Source organism: Hydra vulgaris, chromosome 11 (assembly GCF_038396675.1).
Source record: "Hydra vulgaris chromosome 11, alternate assembly HydraT2T_AEP".
In the NCBI taxonomy this organism is placed as follows: Eukaryota; Metazoa; Cnidaria; class Hydrozoa; order Anthoathecata; family Hydridae; genus Hydra; species Hydra vulgaris.
Window position 1 is genome coordinate 53,689,382 of NC_088930.1, and position 27,156 is coordinate 53,716,537.

The following is a 27,156-nucleotide window of genomic DNA, read 5'->3' on the forward strand; positions in this document are numbered from 1 at the left end:
TCATCTCTTACTCATTAAAAACCAATTATTATATTATTTCAATATAACCATCACTCACTCAATTCAAATTAACTCACTCACTTTAACATGTCAACTAAAAAAATAAAAGCATACCAGAAAGAAGATATACTAGCCACATTAACTGATATGAAAGAAAGTAAAGCATTACTGAGAAAAGCTGCATTTAAACATGGCGTTCCAGTCTCAACGCTCAAAGATCGCAAAAATAACAACAACAATAGCTTCCGTGGCTCAGGTACAACAACGGTACTCTCAAAAGAAACAGAAAGATTGATGAAGCATGCGTTCTAATTGGTGACTGGGGTTATGGTTTAACCCAAAATGAAATCCTATAATTTGTATGCTACCTTAAACGCGAAGATCAATTGCACTTATTCAAAAATGGCAAGCCTGGTAAAGATTGGTTTTATGTCTTTATGAAGAGATAGTCAAAAGAAATTTCAACAAGAAAAATTGATTACTTAGCATCTAAGAGAGCTGCTTCTTGTACGCCAGAAATGGCAACAATGAATGAAATTATTATACTGTAAACAATTGCTGCAACGCTGATGGGCATTTTGCATCACCATTTATGATATACAAAGCCAAAAGAAACTTTCGTCCTGACTGGGCAAGAGGTGGTCCAGTTGGCACCAAATATTCAATTTCAAAATCAGGTTGGATGTAGCACAATACGTTTATTGATAGCCTGAAAGAAGTATTTATAGCCGAAACTGAGAAAATTGGTGGTATTCTTATTTTAGTATTAGATGAGCATACAAATCACACAACTTTGGAATCGGTATTGCTGTGCAAAAAATACAATATAATCTTGATTTGTCTACCAGAGCATTCTTCACATATTCCACCGTTGCTCAAACTGCTGTACAAGAGTGGTAAATGTTTTAAACGCTTGCATGCAATCGCTGGTTTCCAGTACATTGGTTTATTTCCATTTAATAAAAACAACATAATTTATAAGGCATTAGCAATCATTCAAATGTTTAATCCACCTTCATCAACTTTGGCAGCCACCGCAGCACCTACACCATCTTGCTCAGACACAGCTTCATAATCTTCAACACCGATTACCATCTTTCTCAACTACACCAGCTTCAAGTTTTAATAGGTATCAAGCATGTGTTGAGCGTTGCAAAAACAGTATCGAGATTGAGTTGAAGAAGTTTTTTCTTCAACTCAATCTTGATACTTTTTATTACCGACAAAAATGTGATCGAGTTCCTCGAACAAAAAGATGAAGAAAAAGCAACAAAGGAAGCCATGAAAGTTGCTAAACTTAACGCAAAGCGTAGACTGTCTATGCCAAGTGTAAACATGTTTCTTTGCACAACCGTTCTGGATGTGTCGGAAACGGTTGTGCAAAGAAACATGTTTACCAAAGAAATGTGTAGTTGGAATTAAATTTTTTGGTTGCAAAAAATGTAAAAACTTAAATATAGTTTCTTTAAATATAAGTTGTGTTAAAAAAAAGAATAAAAAAAGAGTTAAAATTTAAAAAATTCAATGTTTTCTCAAGTGCTCGGTTTTATCAGAATGTCGCCTAAAACCGCACAATTTTTTTTCTTTACATTTAACATTTTAGATAATTTTATTATTATTTTTTTAACATATATTTATATTATCCTATGCAGTTTTTTATTACCTATCTAACAAAAAGAAAAAGAAAAAAAAAGGTAATTTAATTTTTATTGATAAGTGTGCGGTTTGACCCGGTTTTACTTTATGCTTTTTTTCTACACAAAGTGAAAAAAAATAACTGGTTATAAGAAGTTAGAAAATATATTTTAAATTACTGTAATAACAGTTCTTTTTGTTTTTTCTGAAGTCACTGATTTAAAAATTGCAGCAATTTTTGAAAATTTTAATAATATCGAAACCATTAAAAACAATAAATGCTAAACTATTTCCTTTTTTGCTCAAAAAAATAGTTCTCATATAAAAATAGTTCTTCACATGAGAACTATTTTTTTTTTTATTTCTACTATACTAGTCATATGTGTTTAGAAGTCTGTCTTTAATTGTTGGAATTATTTAAAAAGACGCATAAGAGAAAACATTTCAGAGTTAAATATGGCAAGTTATTTTGTAATGATGCGTCGTTTTTCATAAGTTTTTGTTATATTCATTCATTGGTGTTCTTATGTGACATTTTCTAAAAAGGCCAATATATTTAAAGGCCACAAACTTGTTGTTTCAAATGATTTAATTATATTACCAGCTGTAAATTAATATTATAAATATATAAAATAAATCAATTTTATTTTTTGAGCAATAGATATATTTTATATTTTAGATTATATTTTTAGATATATTTTCGAAGCAACTTTTTTTTCTGTATTTTATTAGCAAAATGTTGTAAAATTTTAGACTCATAAATTAATTTTTTTTTTTAGCAAACTCTGGATTGACTTTGGTATTTTAATTTAGTTACTTTTCTGGTATTTTCCTAGGGAGGTGACTTAATTTAATTTTTGTAATTTTTACAAATATTTTTGGTTAGACATTTGTTCAAAATCTCAACATAAGTATTAAATATTTTGACAAAAAAATTTCAAAAGATTCCTTTTTAACATAAGTCAACTTTTTGTTTAATAAAACCTGTGTTTAATAAAACCTGTGTAACTGTTTTATACTGTTTCATACTGTTAACCTTGTTAAAAATTTTGTGTTTTTCCAATTCTGGTGGATATCTGCAATCATTCCTTCTTTTTGCATTATCATAATCCAGTATTCATATGTTCATATGTAACTTTTTTATTTTTGTTTCAATGTTTTTTATAGTTAATGCCTAAGAATGATTTGATATAATTTTTTTAACATAATCCCCTGATTATCAGTAAACACTTGCTTTACTTTAGATTTACTTAAATACTTTAGCAATTTAACTTCATTATCAACATCAGGCAATAAAGTAGTTGGCGAAGATTTTAAAAGCTGTAAATTGTATGAGTCAATAAATCATAAAAACAAGAAAAGTTCCAAAACACCTATGTAGACAAAAGCTCGATAAATAAAATTTTTGACCAAGCTAGTAAAAATCGTCGTATTTGCAAAATAGGTATTGTGACATCATAGCATTGTCAGTTTTAATAATTTCATATTTTTGTTTTTTGAGGAAGTCAAATATTAGAGCAAAATCATCATCATCGGATACCCTTTTCAATTTTATAATTAAATGAGAAGATGGTATAAATTGATGGAAACTTCTTGTCCCAGGAATAGTGGTTGTTATTAAAAATCTATTAGTAAGTTTGTTTCTTACTAGCTCCATTTCTTCAGCAGTGACATACACAAACGTAATCCCACTGATTGACTTTTGACAGTATTCAAACATTGCTTGAGAAGACAGTATATGACCTGTGGTTGGACTCTGCAAGCTAGCTGTTGCAACAAGCCTTTTAACAGTGCCACCTGTTCCATCGCATGGAGATTTGACTTGTTGCAAAGAAATTCCAGATGCAATGGAAAGAAAAATCTTGAGCGTGGTGACAAAATTTGTAAAATTGTAAAAATGCTTGCAGTTTTTATACTGCCCTGCACAGCCATCACAAAAATAATGAATTTTTGTAATTGTGGGACAAAGATGAGTTTTTATATGATTAATGGTTTCATGCATAACTTCATTAATAAATCCAACATCATGATTCAAATCATCTGAAATTACACAAAAAGAAGATATTTCCGATTTCACTTTCTTGTAATAGATGACAACTGGATGAAGGGAACATTGACTCTTGCTCCAATGGCAACTCTGTATCTTGTCTTGTACTACAAAAGTGTTATTCTCTGCAAAATCTGCCAGTACAATAGTCTCATTAATACTAATTGTTTCTTTGAGATGCTTTAGATAGCTAGATTGTGATTTTGCTATAAATGAATGAGAAGTAAATTATCAAGTTTTTCCCACAGGAGCTCTATGAATTCATTTAATGGAAGTTTTACTGTTAATAGTTCAGTTCTATCTGTTTTTGTCCACTGTTTGAAATCCACTGACTGTTCATTTTCATCGCTGTCATATTGCTCTTTTGGATCATCATTTTGTGTGAGATACTGCTGGAAATAATTTTGGGTAGCCTGTATGCCAGGACAACTATTGCATCGGTGAATCATGCAAACTTTAGATTTTCTGCTGCAGAAAATCTTTTCAATGATTTCATGGTAAGATGTTTCAAGGCCTATAGCACTCAACATTAATTTAACATTTTGATGTATTGTACACACACAAACAGAATGCGTACCTTTTGGACCAGCAAGGATGCACCATTTAGGCCAAAGACTGCAAAATTTAGAAAATCCAATTTTATGGCCTGGGTACTTTGTCTTATATGCCACACAGAGCTCCTTTAAGTTACACAAAATCAATTTTTTTGACATTTATTTTTTTTCCCATTACTTAGAATGTCTTTTTTACCTGGCATTTGCCTTGAATACTCATCGTTACAGTAAAAAAGCTTTACAAGTTCTATAACATCTTTACTGATTCGATGCCATTCAACCACATCAGGGTATGCTATGATGCCTTTTTGGTTGCGTAAAAACTTTGCATTTTGAATTTTGTGTTTGAAAACTGATAACTCTTTTGCTGCTTTTCTGATCGACCATGATTTTGGGGTTAATGTCAAAATTTGAAGTTGCTGCCTTCTGTTAGAAACCTTAAGTTTTTCTTTCATGCATTCTACAAGGAAGTCTAGATTAATGAAAGCGCAACCCATGGTAACAGAGCAAAAAATTTGACTAACCATTTTAAAATAAAAAAACAACTATCAAAAAATTTAAATTTCACTGTTTTATCTACATTTTTGAATTCAGTACCCTCAAAAATGGTCAGGTACCAATTTTTAGCCACATTCTTCCACTAGATCTTAAATTATTTAATTAAATGTACTTCTACAAAGTTCTTAATTGCAGAAGTGGAAAAAAATAGGGCGTTTTAGGCTGAATTTCAAAATGTCATAACTTTTGAACCATTTGGATTTGGGAACTCAAACTTTTTTTTTGTTATATTGATACGTACCACTGGTTCAAATTTGAAAGAAATCTTGAAAGAGGGTGACTGAAAAATTTCAATTTTTTGTCCCACTTTTACATGTTATATATATATATATATATATATATATATATATATATATATATATATATATATATATATATATATATATATATATATATATATATATATATATATATATATATATAAAATTTTTTTTTTTAATTGTTAGACTGCCTGCCCCAACCAAACCCTCAGTCGATGTAGCAGCACTCACTTACAAGTAGGCTATAAGATAATTGATGTAGCAGCACTTCGTTGCGAGTCAGGCTATTTATCAGTCAATGTAGCAGCACTCTGTTACGAGTCAGGCTATTTTTCAGTCAATGTAGCAGCACTCCCTTGCAAGTCAAGCTATAAAATAGTTGATGTAGCAACAGTCCACGCATGATTTACAGTAAAAAAAATAAAAACATTGTTTATATTATTAAAAACATTCAGAATGTTTCAAAAACATTCAAAATGTTTTAAAAACATTCTGGTCAATTAAATTTGCATTTTTGCGTTTTTTTTAAAAAACGATTAACTTGTAATTAAATTAATGGTTTTAACTTTCTGACAACATGGAAATGTTGGACAAAAGTCAAAAGTAATTAAAAGTGACGCAACAAAACTCAAATGCAAAAATGTATAGAACTATATAATATATATAATCTATGATATAAAATATGTAATATATATACAAGTACATATCTATAAGTCATATAAGTACATCTTATCATATATATAATATATATATATATATATATATATATATATATATATATATATATATATATATATATATATATATATATATATGTATGTATATATATGTATATATATATATATATATATATATATATAAAATATGTAATATTTATACAAGTACATATCTATAAGTCATATAAGTACATCTTATCATATATATATATATATATATATATATATATATATATATATATATATATATATATATATATATATATATATATATATATATATATATATATATATATATATATATATATATATATATAATATATATATATATATATATATTTATGTATGTATATATGTATGTATATATATATATATATATATAAATATATATATATATATATATATATATATATATATATATATATGTTTATATGATAAGATATATATATATTATATATATTATGATAACATGTACATATATAACTTATATATATGTTCTTGTAGATATATTACATATTTTGTAATTAAATTAACAAGTACCCTAACAAGTAAATTAACAAGTACCCTAATTTTGGATTTTTATTTTTTGAATGATAATTGTTTAGAAATAATTCAAACTATTAAAAGAACAAGAAAGAAAAGGAAAGCTTGAAGTGGTTTGAATCCATGAAAGTGGTGAATCCATTGAAAGAGTTTGAATCCATTGAAGTGGTTTGAATCCATTGTTATTAATAATCATAAAAATAAGGTACAAGATCAACATTTAAATTAACAAATGATTTTTGAAAATGAGGTTTATGGATTTTCAACAAAAGATGATCAAACCCTTAGCGAAGTAGAATTTAAAAAACTTGCTTGTGATCAAAATCTTGTATCAAATTATAAACAAATTCAACTAGAAATAAATGCTCAAAAAAATTGGGATTTATTTTATAAAAGAAATTCAACAAAATTCTTTAAAGATCGACATTGGACAACTCGAGAGTTTGATGAAATAACTTCTGAGGTTAAATTAATTATGTATTATTATAAAATTCATTATATATTAATTATAAAAATATTTTTATGATATATTAATAGTACATTTTAATATTTATTTCTGTTACAATAAGCGTTTTTTAAATACTTCAATAAAATTTGTTTGCGTTAGAAACTAAATGACAAAAAATTGTTAGAGGTTGGTTGTGGTTGCGGAAATGCAATTTTTCCATTAATTGAAGAAAACAAAAATGTTTTTGTTTATGCTTGTGATTTTTCTTCAAGAGCAATTGAATATGTAAAAGTGAGTTATGAGTTGTTTTTGTAAAATATAAAAGAAAAAAGAATCACAAACATTTTCGGTGTATTTATGAAGTCTTAAACATCTAGGCTCACAAGCTTTATGAACTGTCTCGATGTCTAGCTTTCCAATCTGATGTGACCAAAGATGATCTTTGTTCATTTGTACCTGAAGCGTCTATTGACATAGCACTGATGATATTTGTGCTTTCTGCTGTTCATCCTGATAAAATGAAAGAAGTTTTACGAAATGTACATAGAGTATGTGGTTTATTATTATTTTTTTAAGCTTTTAAATTAAGATTTTTAGAAAAATTTGTTGAAAAGAAATTTCAACAAATTTTTATTAATAAATACATAACAACAACAAAAATATAATAAAATACTTATTTTATTATATTTTTGTTGTTGTTATGTATTTGCATGTATTTAAAGTTAGTTTTTTAATTGCATAGACTATTACTAGTGAAAGTAGTTGCAAAATGTATAAATATGTTTTTTTTTTATTGAATTAATTTAATTATAACATGCATGTTTTTTTTTCAGTATTGATTCTTTAGTGTTAGGGTTTGAACAAACATAGTCAAATGTTAATAGTATATTAACAATTTTTATAACAGACTATTAATCTAATGTTTTCTTATTCAAATCAGTAGTGATGTTTCTTTTAGCACATGTAACAAGCATTTTTTTAAACTAAGCCTACAGGCAAAATTATATTATTGTTAATAACTGCAGTTCCTACCCCATGTACATGACACTACAATACTTTTTATATTCAAAAATTATTTGTTATAAAATTGTAAAAACATATGCATAAAGTTAAACTGATAATGTTCTAGGTTGGTATATTTGTTTTCTGCAAATATTTTTCGAAAAAGTTGGGGCTACTACAATAGCTCTGTAATTCTTTACCTCAGTGTTAGGTCGGCCACTTAATACATTACTAAATAAATAATGTAGGATTCATAGAATTTGTATCGTAAATAACTGTACCTTAAGCAGAGATTGAAAAACATACTAATTAGAAGATACAGCCTGTTATATGCCTCATGTATGAAAGCTTCCACCATGACCAGCTGCTTTTCATAATTTTTATTGAGTTGCATTGAGTTTAAATTGCCTAAAAGTTTGTAATAAAATCTTAAATAAAGTTCCTCAATAATTGAGGAACAACTTTATTTAAGATCTTATTACAAATACAGAATTTTGAAAGATCAAAATAAATTTCTAAATAATTTATCTTAAAACCAAATATAAGTAGGTTAATAGCTTTCTGCACAACGTGGCCAAAATGACAAAACGTAAAATGACATTTGATTCAAATTATTTGGCATATTGCTGAAAGATGAAAAAGATTGAAGAAAGAAGATTCCAATATTAAACATTTACTGAGCAACAAAAGGATCAAACTTATAGAAGAAACTGTTCAATTTTGCAAATATGCACTTGCCAATTTAGTATTTTCGAGAAATGATTATAAAGATCAAGTATAACTTACACTCACCTACTTATGTCCAGACATAAGCTTTAATGTTTATGCTGCAGGATTAATTTTCCATGCATGTTTTATGGCAAAACTATAAGTATTTTAAGTCTATATGACATAAGCTTTAATGTTTATGCTGCAGGATTAATTTTCCATGCATGTTTTATGGCAAAACTATAAGTCTTTTAAGTCTATATTGTATTATGTATACTGTCATTTGGTCCAGTATAAAAATTGGTTAGAATCTTATGATCTAGGAACTAATGATGTACTAGAGGGAGTAAAAGTAATATTGAAATTAATTGAGAGTCATACGTGGTATTTGGATCAAACCTTGATTCCATTATGTCTTGCAAATAAAGAAGTTGAAGATGATGAGAAAGAAAAAGATGAAAAAGTTCTTTTCTCACAACCTGTTCCTACACACTATGAGATGTCTGAAAATCCACTCCTTCTAAAAGATCTAGACTTCACCCAGGAGAAACTGCCTAGCTTGTCACAGTTGGTTGTTAAGAACTTGTGGTTTATTTCTGTCTGTTGTGTTATTTATAGTCTGTTAAATTTGAGTAAATACAATTATAAACCTTGTCTAAATTTTCCTTTATTTATTTTTGACCAATTTAAAACTTTCATTGAATTTGTTTACTATATGTAGTTAACAAATGCTCTGAATAGGCGATTAAGCTTGTGCCAGAGTTTGTTAAATCCATTCATAATAAAGAAGAGAAACAAGATATAATGTTAACTGTTTAGTAGAGTAGTGATTAATTCAGGGAGTTTGAAAAAGTACAAACAACGGAGAATGCCAAAAAAAGGCCACTCACAATGCATAATTTAGAGTTTTTAGTTCACAATTTTTCATCAAATACAAGAACAAAATTTGTTGTCCTTTTTTCTAGATTAAGTTATCATTATTGACCTTAATAATGTCGTTAAATATTTTTCTTAGCTGAAAATTTATTTGTTTACCTTAACTATCCCAGCTACTTGAGCAAAATAAAATTGTTGCAATAAATTTTATATGAAGCGCTTATATGAAGATCTAATCAAATTTATGTAAGATTTTATGAATTATATAAAAGCTGATTATTTGCTTAGTTCAGTTGTTGTGCAATTAACAGCCAAAGATGGTGTACCATTTATTAAATTTTGTGCATCTTACGATATAAGAATACTGTTAATTACTAATGGTTATGCTAATATTCCAAAGTCTCCAAATACGATTTGAAAAATTGTGAATGAATATGCAGCTAAATTACGCCAAAACAGTGAGCTAATCAAGGTGAAGGGTTTGGCATCACATTAGATGAGTGGACTTCTGTAAAAAAAGCCATTATATGTAAATCAGACTCCAAAACACATGTAAATCTACATGTGTTTTGGAGTCTGGGTCTTGCTAGAGGTCATGGATAAATTGGTCGTTTAGATGAAAAATGCGGTTTCGATTCTGACAGATGGAGCATTGGTAATGAAGAAAATAGAAAGTTTATTAGCGTTAATCATCGATTATGTTTAGTGCGAGGCATTCAATCGGCAATTATCAAGGTTCTTTATGATAAAGTTAATCTTGTTAGAATATTTTTCTAACAACAAGGAAGAAGATGTGGGTAGTTAAGAACTATTATTTAAAACTAGCGTTGATCTAATTATTAGACATGCAAATATTGGTCTGTTGATAAAAAAGATTTGCAAAATTGTTAAAATATTTTGCCAATCACTGACAAAAAATGAAATACTGCAGAAAAATATTAAAAGGGAATTGAGTAAGAAACTTTTGAACGCTCAAACCCATTTGAGTAGCAATAACAATGTTGTAGTATTCTTATAAAGTTACAAATCCTTTACAAAAAGTCTTATTTTGATGTAGAGTCTACAATCACATGTGATGAAAATGATATTGGCAAATTATCAAACATAATACCAGCATTGCAGCCTTTAAAAGTTGCTGTAGAAGCATTGTGTTGCAAAGATGTTAATCTTTATGCAGCTGATATAACATTACAACTTATGTTAATCAAACTAACTCAGCAAAACACTTTATTAAACAAACTAAAAAATTAAATGAACTTAAAACAGGCTCCACTCTGCTGGAAAATCTGGAAAAAAGGCTGTTTTTAAACAACATGCTGGAAAAACTGGAAATTAATGCTTTAAGCAACATTGATGCCGGAAAAACTAGAATTTTTGTTTAAATTGCTGTTTAGTAGCTTAATTTGTGTTTAGTTATTGGTTTTTGAAGATTTTTAAATCTTACTAACATTTATTCCTTTTAAAATTTTATATCTTTAATAAAGATTAGTATTGTTATTATAAATATGGAATTGGTTAAAAAAGTGAAGCATCAAAGACAATTTAAAGATGACTGGTTGAGCGATGATAACTTTAGAGATTGGCTAAAGAAAGATCTTAAAGATGATACTAAAGCAAGATTTGTGGTTTGCCACAGGTCAATAGAACTCTCTTCAAGTGGGTGCTCTGCCTTGACAGATCATGTAAAAGATTTGCAGATCATGTAAAAGATTATTAGAACTCTCTTCAAGTGGATGCTCTGCCTTGACAGATCATGTAAAAGATTTGCTCTTTTGCACAATATAGAATTAAGAAAAATGAAAAGATTCTTTGCAAAACCAAAAGAGAAAAGTTCTTTACCATCTGTCTTTTCTGACTCTAATGAGTTAATTACACAAAAACAAAAGACATTAGACTTGTGTGTCAAAAAACTAGATGTTTTTGACACACAAGTCCAATGACTTTGACCAATATGTTACCTGATGAAAAGCTTAATGCAGGATTTTCTGTTTATGAAGAACTACATCATCTGAAAAAGAATATTGAATTATCTTTTGGCATTAAATTAATTTTAGCACTTTGTCACGACCAGGCTGCTCTTGAGTATGATTTTAGCATAAACAGTTATTCTATTAAAACAAACATGACACCTTTAAGTATTATCTCTCTGAGAATCGTAAAGGACCATCTAATTGCCAATGATTTAAAACCGCACATAGTCGAAATCACCTTTGGTCAAAGCTTTTCAATCAGCCCATTAAAAATATATAATTGAGTTGGATAATGCTAAAAAGGAGAGAGAGAAAACAGACCAAGAACAAAAAGCGATGTATATCACAGCTGACATAACAAAATTAAATCAAAAAGTTAAGGTTGCAAAAAAATGCAACCTTGGAAAAAGAGATTACAGAGTGTATGGAACATGCAGAGAAAAAAAAAAATGACCTGAGTTACGCTAAGGAATAAAATTGAATAAAAAGAAAAAGTATCGAAACTAAACAAGAGATTGATTTTTAGAAAAACAAATTGAAGAACTTGAAAATAAGAAGAAAAGAATTATTAAGTTAGTTTTTATTAACAAATGAATTTTATTTCAGTCTTATTGTTATTATTATCTTAACACGTTGTGTATGGAGCGATATTCAGTGATTGTAGCTAAAATACGGCGGATAATTGACACTATAAACTCTCAAACTAAATATTTACTCTCAAACCAAATATTTACTCTCAAACCAAATATTTACTCTCAAACCAAATATTTACTCTCAAACCAAATATTTACTCTCAAACCAAATATTTACTCTCAAACCAAATATTTACTCTCAAACCAGATATTTACTCTCAAACCAAATATTTACTCTCAAACCAAATATTTACTCTCAAACCAAATATTTACTCTCAAACCAAATATTTACTCTCAAACCAAATATTTACTCTCAAACCAAATATTTACTCTCAAACCAAATATTTACTCTCAAACCAAATATTTACTCTCAAAAATATTTTTTTATTTAATTTAAGCTATAAAAATGGTATTTTTAATTTTTATTGACTGATGAAAGAGTACATAGTCAAACATAGTGTGGAACATGATTTTATGCGCACTATGGAAAATGAATATACTCGTGGCAAGTATACTCATTTTCCGTAGTGTGTATGAAATTTTAATACAGAGTATGGAAAACCAGTATACTCATCAGCAAAAAACCCATTTGAGTTGCTTTATTACTGTTAGAACTCAATAAAATTGAAGTTCAGTGTAAATTACGAACTACTTCCAAAAAATATTTTTTTCCTTTCAAGTAACTGTAAAGCTTACATAAGGTAACACCTTTTTTTCAGATTTTTTTATTATTTTATTATTTTATTATTTACTTACTTTATTATTATATTAATTTTAATTGTTATTTTCTTTTTATTGTTTAATAGATAATTTTATATATAATAGTTTCAAATATAATTTTAATGGTTTGATTTTTTAATCTCTGTTTTGTAATACAGATATAATGGCTTGTAGATATAATGTCGCAGAGGCCTTCAAACATTATCGAATGTGATTCTTTCGATAATGACGATTTTAGTAATGATACAAGGATATCTTGTTCTGAATTAGACTCTGATCCAAATCAAGGTTATTGTGGAGGGACTATTTCTGTATTTGCTGTTCCTAATCTTAATTCTCAATTACAAGGATGCGCATGTACATGAGGTGGAAATAACATAAGTCTTTGAACAAGAGGTAGAATGCAAACTAGGGGAGGTTATAGAAGTTAACCATTAATTAAATGACTCGACTTGGTTACACTAAATAACGACACAATAAGTGAGGATTACTAAAGTATTGATTGGTTAGAAGATCCACCAAATATCAAAAGTTATCCAGATTAAATCCAGGTATTTTTAACAAAATCCCTGGATTGAATCTGGGTGTTTCTAAGAATGCACTTCTAATATTTTTATTTGATATGTAACTGACAGATTACTTACTGAATAGTTTGTTACAGAAAATAAATATATATGCTGACAGGTTATTAATGCAGTAAGACCATTACAACGTAGATCTTTATGGATCCAATCGAAAGATATCAATCTCGATGAGATTAAAAAATTTATTGGAATAAATTGCAGAGACTCTCAAGAAAGTCAGAAAATGGAACTTAGAGTTACTGTAAATTGCAAAATTAATGAAATAAGAGGTTTTTGGAGGTCCCAAAATGATGCTACATTTTGCAAAAGGAAAGAAAAAAGAGATGGTTTACCATATCCAATACACATGTTCCACAAATGGTAAAAGTTACCATTTGTGGAACATGTGTATTGCCATCTTGTTGAGTTTTAAGAGTTTTGCCATCTTGTTGAGTTTTAAGAGAAAAAATGAAAAAGATGAAAAGTTTTATTGGAGAACAAAAAGTAAAACCATCTGCAAGACCTTTGGTCCCAAAAAACCTGGAAATGCAAGTTTCCATTACCCATTGACAATTCCATAAAATGGAAGAAAAATAAAAACTAAAAAGAAATGTAAGCAGTTTATAAAAAAATCAAGTAAAGAGAAATACAAGATACTGCAAATACTGCGCTGATCAACTAACTCTTTGTATTGATCCCTGTTTTAGATTGTGTCATATAGGGATCCCCAAGTGCCGAGACAAGTTCATATCATAGATTAACATTAAAAATAAATTAAAAGTTAATTAAACTTTTCAAAACAAATTATCGAATGAGATATTAACAAAGATCTTTTTAATTTTTAACACCATTTTGTTTCTGGCAAAGGAAAGTTAAGGTTGGTCTTTGACTATTTTTATTTTTTAAATCAAGATTAATGCTCTTATATTTGATGTCAATACAAAAAGTTTCTTAAAATTTATATTGCAGGGGTTTCCTCTTAGGTGGTTAAACAAAAATATAAGATTCAAGTTTTTCAATTTTATATATATCTGAAAAATATATATTAGATCATTTTGAAAACGATTTTTTGAATTAGAAATACAAATTATCATAAACATAAGTTAGAAATATATATAAAGTTATTTTTAAAATGGTTTCCTCAATTTATTAAAAAAATAAAAGTTTTTAAATCTTACAAAATTTAACCATGTTAGATTATATTGTACTTAGTGATTTATATACAAAAAATTGATTACATATTTTAAAAGAAAAATATTCATCTTGTGTATTTTAAAGTTCACTTTGCTTAATTATTATTTTTATTATACTAGTTTATTTAACTTAAACACTTAACTTTATGTTGAAGCAAAAACAAAAATATGCTACAGCAAATGTTTTTTATAACGCAAACTAAATATGAAGAGGAAAACCCAATCTGATTGTGTAAATCTGAACTGAGTTTAAAAACTCTGTGGTGAGCAAAAACATTTATTATTGAAACCAGATATTTTTTGAACGGAAAAAACTATGCAGATTTGATAGTCTAAAATTAGGCTCTGAACCGAAAGTATAATGGCAAAATAACAAATACTTTTGTTAATATCTCATTCAATAATTTGTTTTGGAAAGTTTTATTAACTTTTAACTTATTTTCTATTGTTTATCTATGATATGAACACAACTTGTCTTGGCACTTGGGGATCCCTTTAAGTATGAATATTTAAAGTGTAATATTGACAAATATATGTTCATGTAAAAACTTACCTGATGGATGTTTAATTCAAAATTTAAAAGCACTTTTAGAAAGTTATTAAAAAATTATTAGCATTTAAACTCAAGTGAGTATACTCGTTGTCTGTACACAAGGAGAGTTTCGTTCGACGAGTATAGTGGTCTTCTGTGCTCAATGTGTTAAGTTGTTTCTCCTTTAAAGTTTTCTGATTTTGTGATTTGAAATTTCTGATGAGAAATTTTGCAATTTATTCATTTTAACTAAGATAATGCTTTAAATGGATTGTAAGCGTTTTTTCCATAAGAGTTTTTTTGATATAATAACTAGAAACTTGGTAAGCCTAGAAGTAGTTCTTTATTTTAAACAGTTATTCTGTAATATAATGAAGCTTTGCAAAAAATTGCCATAATTGGAGGCTGGGAACAAAAAAGCCCTTTGACTTCATCCCCTCACGTGAATGACAACAAGTTGATAAAGTATTTTTTTATACTATTTTCAACTAGACTTATATTCATTGATAAATTTTAAGTTTCATAGTAATATCTCTCAGCGTTCGAAAATTATGACCATATAAAATTTGTAACCCACTCAAATTGAGGGGGTTTAAACATTATATGGTAATAATTTTCTAACGCTGAAAGATAATACTATGAAACTTGAAATTTTTCGTTGAATATAAGTCCAGTGGAGAATAGTACAAAAAATATTTTATTAACTTAACACCCCTCATGTTTGTGATGGGGAGGGAGGGAGATAAAGTCATATGGCTTTTTCATTCACATCCTCCAATCATCACAATTTTTTGCAAATCCTCATTATTGGGCATAAGTATAAACATACAAATATTTGGAGTTTGCTCCATGTGTGAAAGTTATCTCAAACCAGAAAAATCCTGGATTTGTCAGTAGTATATATATACATATATATATATATATATATATATATATATATATATATATATATATATATATATATATATATATATATATATATATATATATATATATATATATGTATATATATATATATATATATATATATATATATATATATATATATATATATATATATATATATATATATATATATATATATATGAAGAGTGTATTTTCAAAATGCGGTATATCCATTTTTGAAATAATTGACTTTTTTTGCCACACAATCATTTCTTGTATATTGGGAAAAATTATTGTTGCTTAATGTATATATAATTGTATAATAATGTAATAATGTTAATAATTGAAATATTGGTAAATAAAAAATATATATATTATTTGTCTATAAATTTGCATTTACTTTTAAAATGCTGTATATCCAATTACAGCTTATTAGCGAAATTCGGTATATCCATTTTATGAAGATATTAAGGAAAGTTTATAAACTTTAAAAGACCTAAATAACTTTTAACAATTAATTTTATTTAACATATTGTATAACTCTGTATATTTAATGTTTGGTAATTATATTTTAATGATATTGTGAATGTAAACAATGTTCTATTAAAGTAATGTAAACTATTATGTTTCAAAATTCATAATAGTGAATTTAAATTTATTTCGGAGAGTTAAATATGAGACAATAAACCATAATATCTTTTTTGTTTGTTTAATATTTAATTTTAAAGTTTAAAAAATAGTGATAATGTAGTTGTAATAATGATGATCAGATTTTTTAAATATTACTTTTTTAAGGAAAGAAGCATCAACTATGCTTATTTCTTGCTTTATCCATAGCACGCATATAAAAATAGACAAAGAGTTGATGCATTGGAAAATGATCAAATTTTTTAAAACATTTCCCTTATCTTCATAGGTCATTAATTTTTTATTTCCGCATATATTTTTAAGTCTGTTTAGAATTAATGGACAATTAATATAACATCAAACATCATCCTTATTTTTTTTAATGAAATAAAATTTTAAAAATGAAACACTGCATTAGCCTCATTTTCTTTGCAATAAAGGAATTGTCGATTTAACAAACAAAAAATAAGTATTATTATTGAATGCTTTCCATAAAAAGAAACAGATAACAAATATATATAAACTCATTAATATAATTTGTATTTTTGATATATTTTCCATCATCATTCTATAATCAGTTCAGTTAAACAAACAGAGTATGAAAGTATAAACAAACACTAGAATGAAGAAATGCTTTTCTTTTTTCTTGTTTCAAGCATTGTATCTTTTTTTCTATGTGAAAAAAGGAGATTAGATAACGCATTAATTTTGTCCATCGCAATCTGCCATTTTATTAATGCAACTTTACAAGGTTTGCGCTTGCACTGAAGTAATATACATTTGCCACGGATCGGTCACAATTAATTACCGCACTTTGACAATAAATTAAAAATTCCATACCGTGTTTTGAAAATAAATGTTTTTTAGAAGTAGAAAAATATAGGGTTACACTTTGCTTAGCATATATTTTGACACAATGTCTGTTAGGTCCTTATGAACTAAAAATAAACCACGCAATTTCTACGTTTTTTTGAAAATGGCGCTTTCTGTGTTTTGAAAATAAACTCTTCATTTATTTTAGGGGTGTACCGGATCAGAAATTTTGAATAGCGGTCAAAACCAGATTGAGAATTTTATTTATGTATTTTTTACCTTATAATATTTAACAAGTGTGTAAAATAAAAATTGTTTTTACTTTGGTTTTTCTAAAAAGTTGAATTTTAAATTGTGTTCCTAGTTCTGTGAATTTAAATTACAAATTAATGGTTATATAGAGTAAACTGGGGTAAGAGTAAATGAAAAAAAAAATTGAACGGTTGAGCAATTTTGTTTTTTTTTGCATTTATTGAAAGTTAAAACAAAAAATCTTTAAAAATGCGAGGCACCATTTTGTAGAGAATTTTGTGCTCTATCTAAAGGTGTAAAAATTATTTTTTTAAATTTAATTTTGCCTTAGCAAACCTCAAAGTTCTCACCCTTGTAAAAAAAAAAGTTTTTTTTTCTAAAAAATCAACTTTAAAACTCCCAAAACTAAAATTAAATTTTACTAAACAAAAAAGACCGTTTTGTAGAAAATTTAATGGCGATCAAGATTCTCTTTTCAAAATTGAATTTGATAGTTTCGTAAAAAAGTTCTGAGCAAAAAACCAATATAAATGTTTTTCGGGGGAAGAGTAAACATGCTAATTGTTCGCACTTATGCATTCAGATGAGTGTGGTTAAGCTTTTAAAACATAAAAACAAACGCAAACAACTTACAATAAAAAGCAATTGCAACTTGCAGTAGAACAAATCAAAAAAGGCGAAATATCACTCAGTAAAGCTTCAAAGGCATATAATATACCAAAGGCAGCTCTTTAAAGCGTGTGCACAACAAGTCTAATCACGTGATAGATGTACAACAACTTAGATTTTCAGGTGATCAAGGTAAACAGCATATAATTTGCAGGCTCGATGCTAAATGCCCTTTAAAATTGGTTGATAACAACAACAAAAATTAATTACACAGTCAGTAATTGAGTCAACGCTACTGGTACCATTCTACTAGCAAAATTTTTTAGCTCCGGTGACGCATTTACACGAACACAAATAATCACTAGATTTCAAAACACTGGTTTGTTCCCACTTAATATTAGCAAAATTGATCAATCAAAATAATTTATAGGTCAAACATTTCAAGTACCATCTCAGCCTGCTTCATCATCTATATCCAAGTCTGCTTCCTCATTCTCAACTGAGTCTGTTTCATCATGTTCATGCAAGTCTGTTTCATCATCCTCAGCCGAGCCTGCTTCATCATCCTCATCCCAGCCTATATCATCATCTAACATCAGTCAGCATCAAACTTCAACAATTTGCCAACTTCAAAATTTACCAACAACACCAGTGACTCCTGCTCAAACGTATCAAATGTTGCAACACTTCACAGAAAAACTCTAAGGCAATTTGAAAAATGTTTTACAACGCCACCATATTGACACGCTAATAACCCGAAAGAGTCAGCATTCCGAGAGTTGAAGGCCAGTGTCTAAGTGCATCTGAGGTGCTCAAGAAACTAAAGCAAGACAATGAGGCCAAAATGTCAAAGCAATTAAAGAAACGCAAAATTCACTTCAGTGAAACTTCAGATGAAACTCAGCAAGTGCAACATTCAAAAAAACCGAGACAAGACAAAGGCATCAAGATGTGCAAAAAGTGTTGCAGAGTTTGGAAAGAGGCATTGCCAACTCAAAACAAATGGGTTTTTTGATCGTGCTTACCCAAAAAATATAAAGTTGGTGAAGAGTTTTTTTGCATGAAAAAATGCCGCGAACCTGCTTCTGTCGATGAAACAACTTTTCCCCAATTATTAAGGGAAAAGGAAACGTTTTTTTTCTTCATAAAAATTGATTTTTTTAAAGATTTTCAAAATATTTTTTCTTAATTTTTATATATTTATATAACGTAAAAAATTATCTTTAAAACAATAAAATAAACATGAAATTTTTTTAATTTAAAAAAATATTTGAATTTGAAGCTAAACCGTTTACTCTTATCTCAGTTTACTCTATTATTTTGTTTGGATACAATTGTAATAATCAATGGATTTTGTTTTAAATTTATGTTTTATGTGTCATTACAGGTCATTACGTTATAAATCTACAGGCATATGCTACTTTTTTTTTTCTTTTTTTTTAGTTTTTGTACCATAATAATAAAAGGCTTATGAACACTCTGTTCATAAGATTTTTAATATTATATTAATATTAGCTCATTATTGTTCTTGAGATATCCACGTTTTAATTTTGCTTATTTATTTTACTTAAAATTGATTTTTTGGCATTTTATGCTATATTTAATGAACAAAACTGTCTGTGTATCAAATTTCAGGTATCAACCTGAAATTTGATACACAGAAAGTTTTCTCCTGACAGATTTAAATATCATCTTTAGATGATATTTAAATCTGCCATGTAGAAAATTTTGAGCACTATACAAATGTATATAATTTGTTTCCTAAATCAATAAAAATTTATTTATAGTAATATTAGCAATGTCTAATTTTTAAATCATTCTTTGTTCTTTTTGAAGTTAATATTAAACTTGCATTAATGCTACTTTAGTTGTACCAGAGTGGGCTCAAAATTGGGACAAGAATTATTTTTCCAAAAAAACCTTTTCCCCCTTCTCCTTCTCCAAAAAAATTTATTTAAAACACTATAAGACAAGTGCCCTGAACAATTTTTTTTGATTTATTTATTTTTTAAATGTTTCAAGATACCATCTTCAAATATCTTTGATATGTTTGTTATACAAATCTTTTTTTTTTGGTTATAGATTACAAAAACAGTTTATTTAACAATTATTTGTAGTCATTTGTAATCACTTTTTTCATAGTTATTCGTAATTGCTTTTATTCCTAAAAAAGTTAAAAGGTTCCAAAGTTTTGAAAATCATGTAAACCAATTATGAATTTCAAATGAATAATTATTCATTTGAAATTCAAAATTGGTTGCAAGTATGGTAAAGTGGTTGCAAGCTATGGTAAGTCTGCTTGAAATGACATTGGTGGCAGAGTAACTGCAGTTATAAACAATTATAGAAAGGAAATCAACTGATACATTTTAGATGATGTTTGAAACAATTTTAAAAAAGAAGTTGACTGATGGATTTTAGATAATGTTTAAACTTATTTTATTAAATATTTTAAATTTATTATAATTACTGTTTTTTTTAATAAAAGTAAATATTAGGTTAAAGATTATTATATTATTATACAAAGGTCTAATTTATTTAGTATATTTTACTATTAACATTTGTAAAAGCTGATTCTGAATCTTGTTTTCTTTTTTTTGCACTTAGTGTTGATGGTTATTATCCTTTGATTTGCTAATACTCCAATAATCACAAGATTATCTTGGGGGTTTACATATGCATCAATTCATCTGTTGTGAAATCAGGTTTGAATTCTTTGACTATTCTTTATTGCGCTTCTGCTTAGCACCTTTTCACTCTATCACCTTTCTCTTTGTTCTTTATTGTTCTCCTTCTCCTCAAGACTACACTCTTTTAAATGTAATCAAATTGACCATGTCCTTTCTCTTTACCCCTCTGCCAATATTGTTGTTGGAGATTTTAATGCTTATTACACTAAATAGCTTGGCTCCAACACCACTGACCCTCTTGGCACTAAAGCCCACAACTTCTGCGTTTCTTTATCTTTTACTCAGATAGTTGATTTAGTGACTCATTTTCCAGACAACCCTAATCACTTAACTTTACTCTTTGATTTGTATCTTGTCTCTGATTCTACCTTGTGTTCCGTTTCTTCTTTTTCTTCCTTAGGTGGTTCCTAATGTGATGATCAATTTTTTGTTGGCTATGCAATTATCTCTATAAATTTTCAATCTCGCACCTCTTCTTCAGACTCACTCTATCATCTCACTACAACGCACTAGCATCTTACTACTACCCTAAGGCTGACTGGGATTCTTTCTGCCTTTTTCTTAGCGAATAATATAATCATAATTTAATGATGAATGAACCATTCTGCAAGTATGATTCATTGCACTATTTGTAACTGGATACTAATTTGAAAACTCTCTATTAAAAACAGCATGTTGAAATCTGTTACACAAAAATTTCTACACCATCTAAGTGATTTATTTTGTATACCACATACTTTTTAGTTTAAGATTCTGTTATGTGGCACAGAATCGCAAACTTTTGATATATTTAAGAATACAATATCTACTGCTAATTTTTGTTCTGATGCATGTGTTAATTTATAGATTCCAGAAGGTTTGTATAAAAAAATCCATGATGTTCCTTAAACAAAAGATTTTTTTTTTGTAGATACAACATAAATGTAGCTTTTAAAATACATTCCATTACTTTGCTTATAACTGACATAAATGATACTTGTTGGAAGCTTGCTGAATTTGATTTAACTCCGCTTTTGGATAGTATCATATTTGCATTTAACTATATTGACATACATTATTATATAATTGATTAAAAATGAAATTTGAAAAAACTTATATAAGTGACAAAAAAAGTAAAAATGCATCCACACATTTTTTTAAGGAATAAGAGTGAACTTCTGTACTTTTAGATGGATTTAGTGACTTTTATTGAAATTTTGTCTGGTAAAAATTTAGGTTCATCACATAAGTTTGTTTATGGTGAGGATCATCACATATGTTTGTTTATCGTGAGGGTCATCTCATATGTTTATTTATGGTGAGGGTCATCACATATGTTTGTTTTTATTTTTAAAATGGTTAATTATTATTGGTTATTAATTATTATTGGTTTCCTTGATGAAAACTGAGCTTTAAAAGCTTTTTCAAAAAAAAATTTTAAAAAATTTCCTAATTATAAATAGTTTATAAATAGTTTGGTTCAATATTGCCTTTTACATTTCATGAGTTAATTTTTACTTTTTTTTTTTGTTTTACATTTTTATTTGTAATTGTTATAATAAAAATTAATGTTCTCTATTATAAAAATTGACGAATTTCTTGTATGAATCATTAATATCTAAATTTTTTAAATTCAAAAGCTGTTTAACTTATTACTTAGGCGTAGCTATTGAACATATCACGAACGCCATTGTAACTACCTTAACTGTACAAAGATATTTTATTAACTGATATCATTTTCTTTAAACTATTTCTAAAACAATCCAAAAACTTTATCGCAATAAATAATTTTGTAGTTTTAACGTAGTTTTATGTTATTTTTATTTTGAATGAACAAGTGTTTATGTTTATACAAAAGTATTTCTAATAAATAAACAAGTGTTTATGTACCGCAAAGTTTTGGGGATAAAAATATCTAAATTTAATTTCAATTGATTAATACAACTTTATATTAACATTGCAAAAAGTTAAATTAAAAGAAAAAAAGAGTTAAAAGATTGCAATTCTTTTTACTTTTTCTAGTGTAAAAATCTAAAACCATCTTTCTCTTGTTATAAAATTAGAAAATGTCCTAATATTTTAAATATATAAATATATATATATATATATATATATATATATATATATATATATATATATATATATATATATATATATATATATATATATATGTAAATTATGTTAGTGTATTTTACAAATAGAGTGCTCAATGTTCTTAAAGAACAGAGCAATAATTAATTAGTAAAAAACACTTATCTAACTTTTATCTTCGACTCGGAGTTTCACCATCGCTGGATCATCAGGAAGAGTTACTAAATCTCAAAAAAAATTCAATTTATAGAAAAAATATTTTACAGGAAGTTATAAATTATTATAAAAAATTTTTAATTACTATATTTTTTTGTTAACGGGAAGTTACAGAAAGTAATTATGAAATAATTTTCTTTGGAATGGGGATAGTTTAATTTGGTCATTTGTTTTTATAATTTTTTAAGAGGTATTTATTTTCGTGCCTACATTTAGAAATTAATTCAGATTTTTTATTTAATAAATTTTCTTGATTCAAATGAGTAATTATTTCAAATTTTTCTTGCAAACATAGCATACATTTTTTGGAAATGTTATTATAGGCAGGGGCAGATTTTAGAATAGACCATTGTAAATTAAAATTTTTATTTTTTTCTTTTAAATCCCAAATATATTTTGACAGCATAGTCTCTTTTGAATATTTTTTGTGTTTAAACGATTGTTTGTGGTTGGCATAACGTTTTTTCCATTCCCCTTCGGTTAAGCCAATATATTGTTTATCAGGGTTGTTTTGTGAGGAAACAATGCACTTGTAAATTACATTTTTCGAAAGGCATTTTCCATTTAGAGGGCAATCTATTTTTTGTTTACAATTACAATAATCAGTGTTTTTTTCTTTTATATGTTCATTTTTACTAATTAACGCGTAGTTGTGGCCTTTTATAATTCTTTCTAAATTTTTTGTACAACTATAACTTACTTTAATGGTATTTCTGTTAAAAATCTTATGTAATTTATTAGAGGGAGGAAAATGTTTGTCTACTAATTTTAGAAAAATTTTACCAATATTTGTTGAAACATTTTTGCTGTACGGGGGGTTGAACCAAATTATGTTTCTATTTCTATTACGCTTTTTTGCAATTTTCTTTTCAAATTTTAGCTCGAAATTTTGAAAGCCACTTTTTTTAAGGGCATCTTCATAAACGCGTTTAGAGGAGTTAAAAATATTTTCATTAGAAGAGTTTTGGTTTAGCCTATTGTTAATTGAAATTGGAATTTGTTTTAGAATTATATATGTATATGTATGTGTATATATATATATATATATATATATATATATATATATATATATATCTGTGTGTTTCACTTGCAAACACACTATGAATGTATGTATGTATTATTTAGGTACTTAAGCCAGGTGGAATAGTATTGTTTCGTGACTATGGTCTATATGATCATGCAATGTTACGATTTGGGCCTGGCCATAAACTTGATGATAGGTTTTATGTAAGACAGGACGGAACTCGCGCCTATTACTTTTCGACAGGTAATTTTTTTTATAAAGATATAATTTTTTACAAAAATATATAGGATTTTATATATTTTTTTGATATTTATTGATTATATTATTATTATTAAAAAATTAGATAAGTTATTTGAGTTATTTACATCATGTGATTACGAAGTTGTTGAAAATACATATATACATCGAAGAACAATAAATAAAAAAGAAGGTATAGATGTACCTAGAATTTTTGTGCAAGGAAAATTTACCAAATTATTTTAAATAAATAGTTTTCATTTGTGGAAAACAATGTGTTTTGACGATGCTGATAAGTTTGTCGGTACGGCGTTGAATTTAACCGATTTTGTGAAAACCGATTGAAAAATCGTGAAAATATCAAAGTAATTATTTTCAAAAACTATTTTTAAAAAAGCAGATCTGGTGACGAAGTTTTAATTTTAGGCGTTGGTTGGTGTTGCAACTGAAAGTTAATTGACTGCCTTGTGCAAATATTGATGTAAAATAAAGTTGAGTGCGAGTTTGTTCCTGGAAAATCAATTCGTTAGATCTAATAATAACTTTGACTGGATCTTCTGCCATTTTTATTATGAATCAACTCTTTTTGTAATTGTCGTTATATTTTTTTCATAATTGAATTTTTAAGAAGTTTAAGACAGTAAGTTACTTTGAATGCGTTAAACGTTTTAAATAACTCTTAAAAAAAAAAAAACTTTATTTTTAATAATTTTATAAGTAGTAACTACGAATAATGTTAACTATGAATGACTCATTTATAATATGATTTTAAATAATTGTTTGTAATATAATTAATTTTATATAACCCCATTTTATGACCCTATAACCCCATATAACCTTGACCCCGATCCCATTTTTTCCTTCCCTATTCCACATTATCGTTTACAAAAACAAAAAGAGCTTATACAAAAGAAAACAAAAATCTTTGTTTTTATTTAGTAAAAGTACTAAAACCTTTCTTGTAGTTATGGAAACAAATAAGTTTTACAAAAGCATGCACTCATATTATCGCGGAATTTCAAAATCTGATTTGTTTTTGCATTAATTAGGTTTTAACTCATAATTGTATATTTGTCTTACGTCATCTAGTCTACGCCAAATTTAACGTCAACGAGCGACGTTTAACTTAAAGTTCGTCAACACAACTTCAGTTTCAAATATTGTTGAACTCAACTGTATCTCATTTTTTATAATTTAACTCATTTGTGATTTCTTCTTTTGATTAATTGTAGCTGCTCTGTGTTTAGTTTTAACTCAAAAGTTTTAACCCATCAGGGTTACTTCATTTTTAAGTTTTTTTAATTAATTTTTTGAAAATAATTTTCATTTGATTTTCATCTATTTAAATAGTAAGGAAATTTCTTTTCAATTAAATAAAAAGTTAAATCTTTTTTCATTATATCTTATTTTACACTGCAACATTATTGGTAGTGCCGGGGTAAGCTTTTCTTTTTTTAGTTACCTAATATTCTAAGGCTCTCAAATTGCTTTAAATTTTTAAACGGAGTAAAAAAATGTTAACTATATTATTCTTTGATTATCCAAAAATCAAAGTTTTTAGACTTTAGTTGAAGAGAATTTTGGGGTAAAAAAGTTTCGTAAATTTGCCCATCTGTTTTATAAAATCCCTTTTATATTTTAATGTCTTGTTATCTTGGTGAAGTGTATAAAGCTTCTCATTTTTAAATCCTGTTTTATCTACTTTTCGTTGCGTTGAGAAGAAAAAAGTTTAACATTCTGTTACGATTAAAATTTAACATTTTTAAAAAGTAATAAAGTGGCTAATGGTAAGCGTAAGTGCTGATATTATATCACTTAGAGTCACAGTTGTCTGATCAGATATTATATCACTTAGACTCACAGTTGTCTGATCAGATATTATATCACTTAGACTCACAGTTGTCTGATCAGATATTATATCACTTAGACTCACAGTTGTCTGATCAGATATATCACTTAGAGTCACAGTTGTCTGATCAGATATTATATCACTTAGAGTCACAGTTGTCTGATCAGATATTATATCGCTTAGAGTCACAGTTATCTGATCAGATATTATATCACTTAGAGTCACAGTTGTCTGATCAGATATTATATCACTTAGAGTCACAGTTGTCTGATCAGATATTATATCGCTTAGAGTCACAGTTATCTGATCAGATATTATATCACTTAGAGTCACAGTTGTCTGATCAGATATTATATCACTTAGAGTCACAGTTGTCTGATCAGATATTATATCACTTAGAGTCACAGTTGTTGGTCTGTCTGATCAGATAAGTTAGTTAAGTTTACAAAGTTTTTTGAACTGGTTGATAAAAATTACTTTTGGATGATAATGTTTGTGCTCGCTAGAGAATGTTGTTGCTAGAGATCAGAAATGTTATCTTTTCTACTGTTGAGCTTTTCTTATTTTATCAAGATTTTAAAACATGGTTTCTTCAGATTAAATAAAGCTTTTGATCTGTAATTTTCAAGACATATTCCTAACAACATCAAAATTTACTTGACTGATAGATTTTGTTGAGTTATTTTTAAAACTCATTGTTTTTGGTTTTAACATATTTAAATTGCTTGTAAATAATACAAGTTTCAACTTGATTTTAAATATGGTCATATCATTACTTATAAAAGGATTAAAAATCTATCCGTCAAATGAAGTACGATAGTGTCTAAAAACAGATAGGTAAAGTTTGATTCATGGTTCTTATCTAGTCTAACTCAAGATAAGGGGCTGTCCATTAAATTACGTCAACAATTTTTCCCGCCACCTTCC

General features: G+C 27.3%; 1 protein-coding gene across 2 annotated transcripts; it reads left to right on the plus strand.

Annotated features, from left to right (window-relative positions):
• Positions 1-1,594: 1,594 nt before the first annotated feature.
• LOC100200148 (tRNA N(3)-methylcytidine methyltransferase METTL6) lies at positions 1,595-25,156 on the plus strand. Of its 2 annotated transcripts, none has more exons than XM_065809202.1 (6): positions 1,595-1,694; positions 6,376-6,776; positions 6,921-7,052; positions 7,139-7,309; positions 24,245-24,386; positions 24,487-25,156. In XM_065809202.1, the coding sequence occupies exons 2-6, from the start codon at positions 6,546-6,548 to the stop codon at positions 24,624-24,626; spliced, it is 816 nt and encodes a 271-aa protein (XP_065665274.1). In that variant the 5' UTR covers positions 1,595-1,694; positions 6,376-6,545; the 3' UTR covers positions 24,627-25,156. The 2 variants fall into 2 exon arrangements, with proteins under 2 accessions (XP_065665274.1, XP_065665275.1); XM_065809203.1 differs by lacking the exon at positions 1,595-1,694 and adding an exon at positions 2,420-2,475.
• The last annotated feature ends 2,000 nt before the right edge of the window (positions 25,157-27,156 follow it).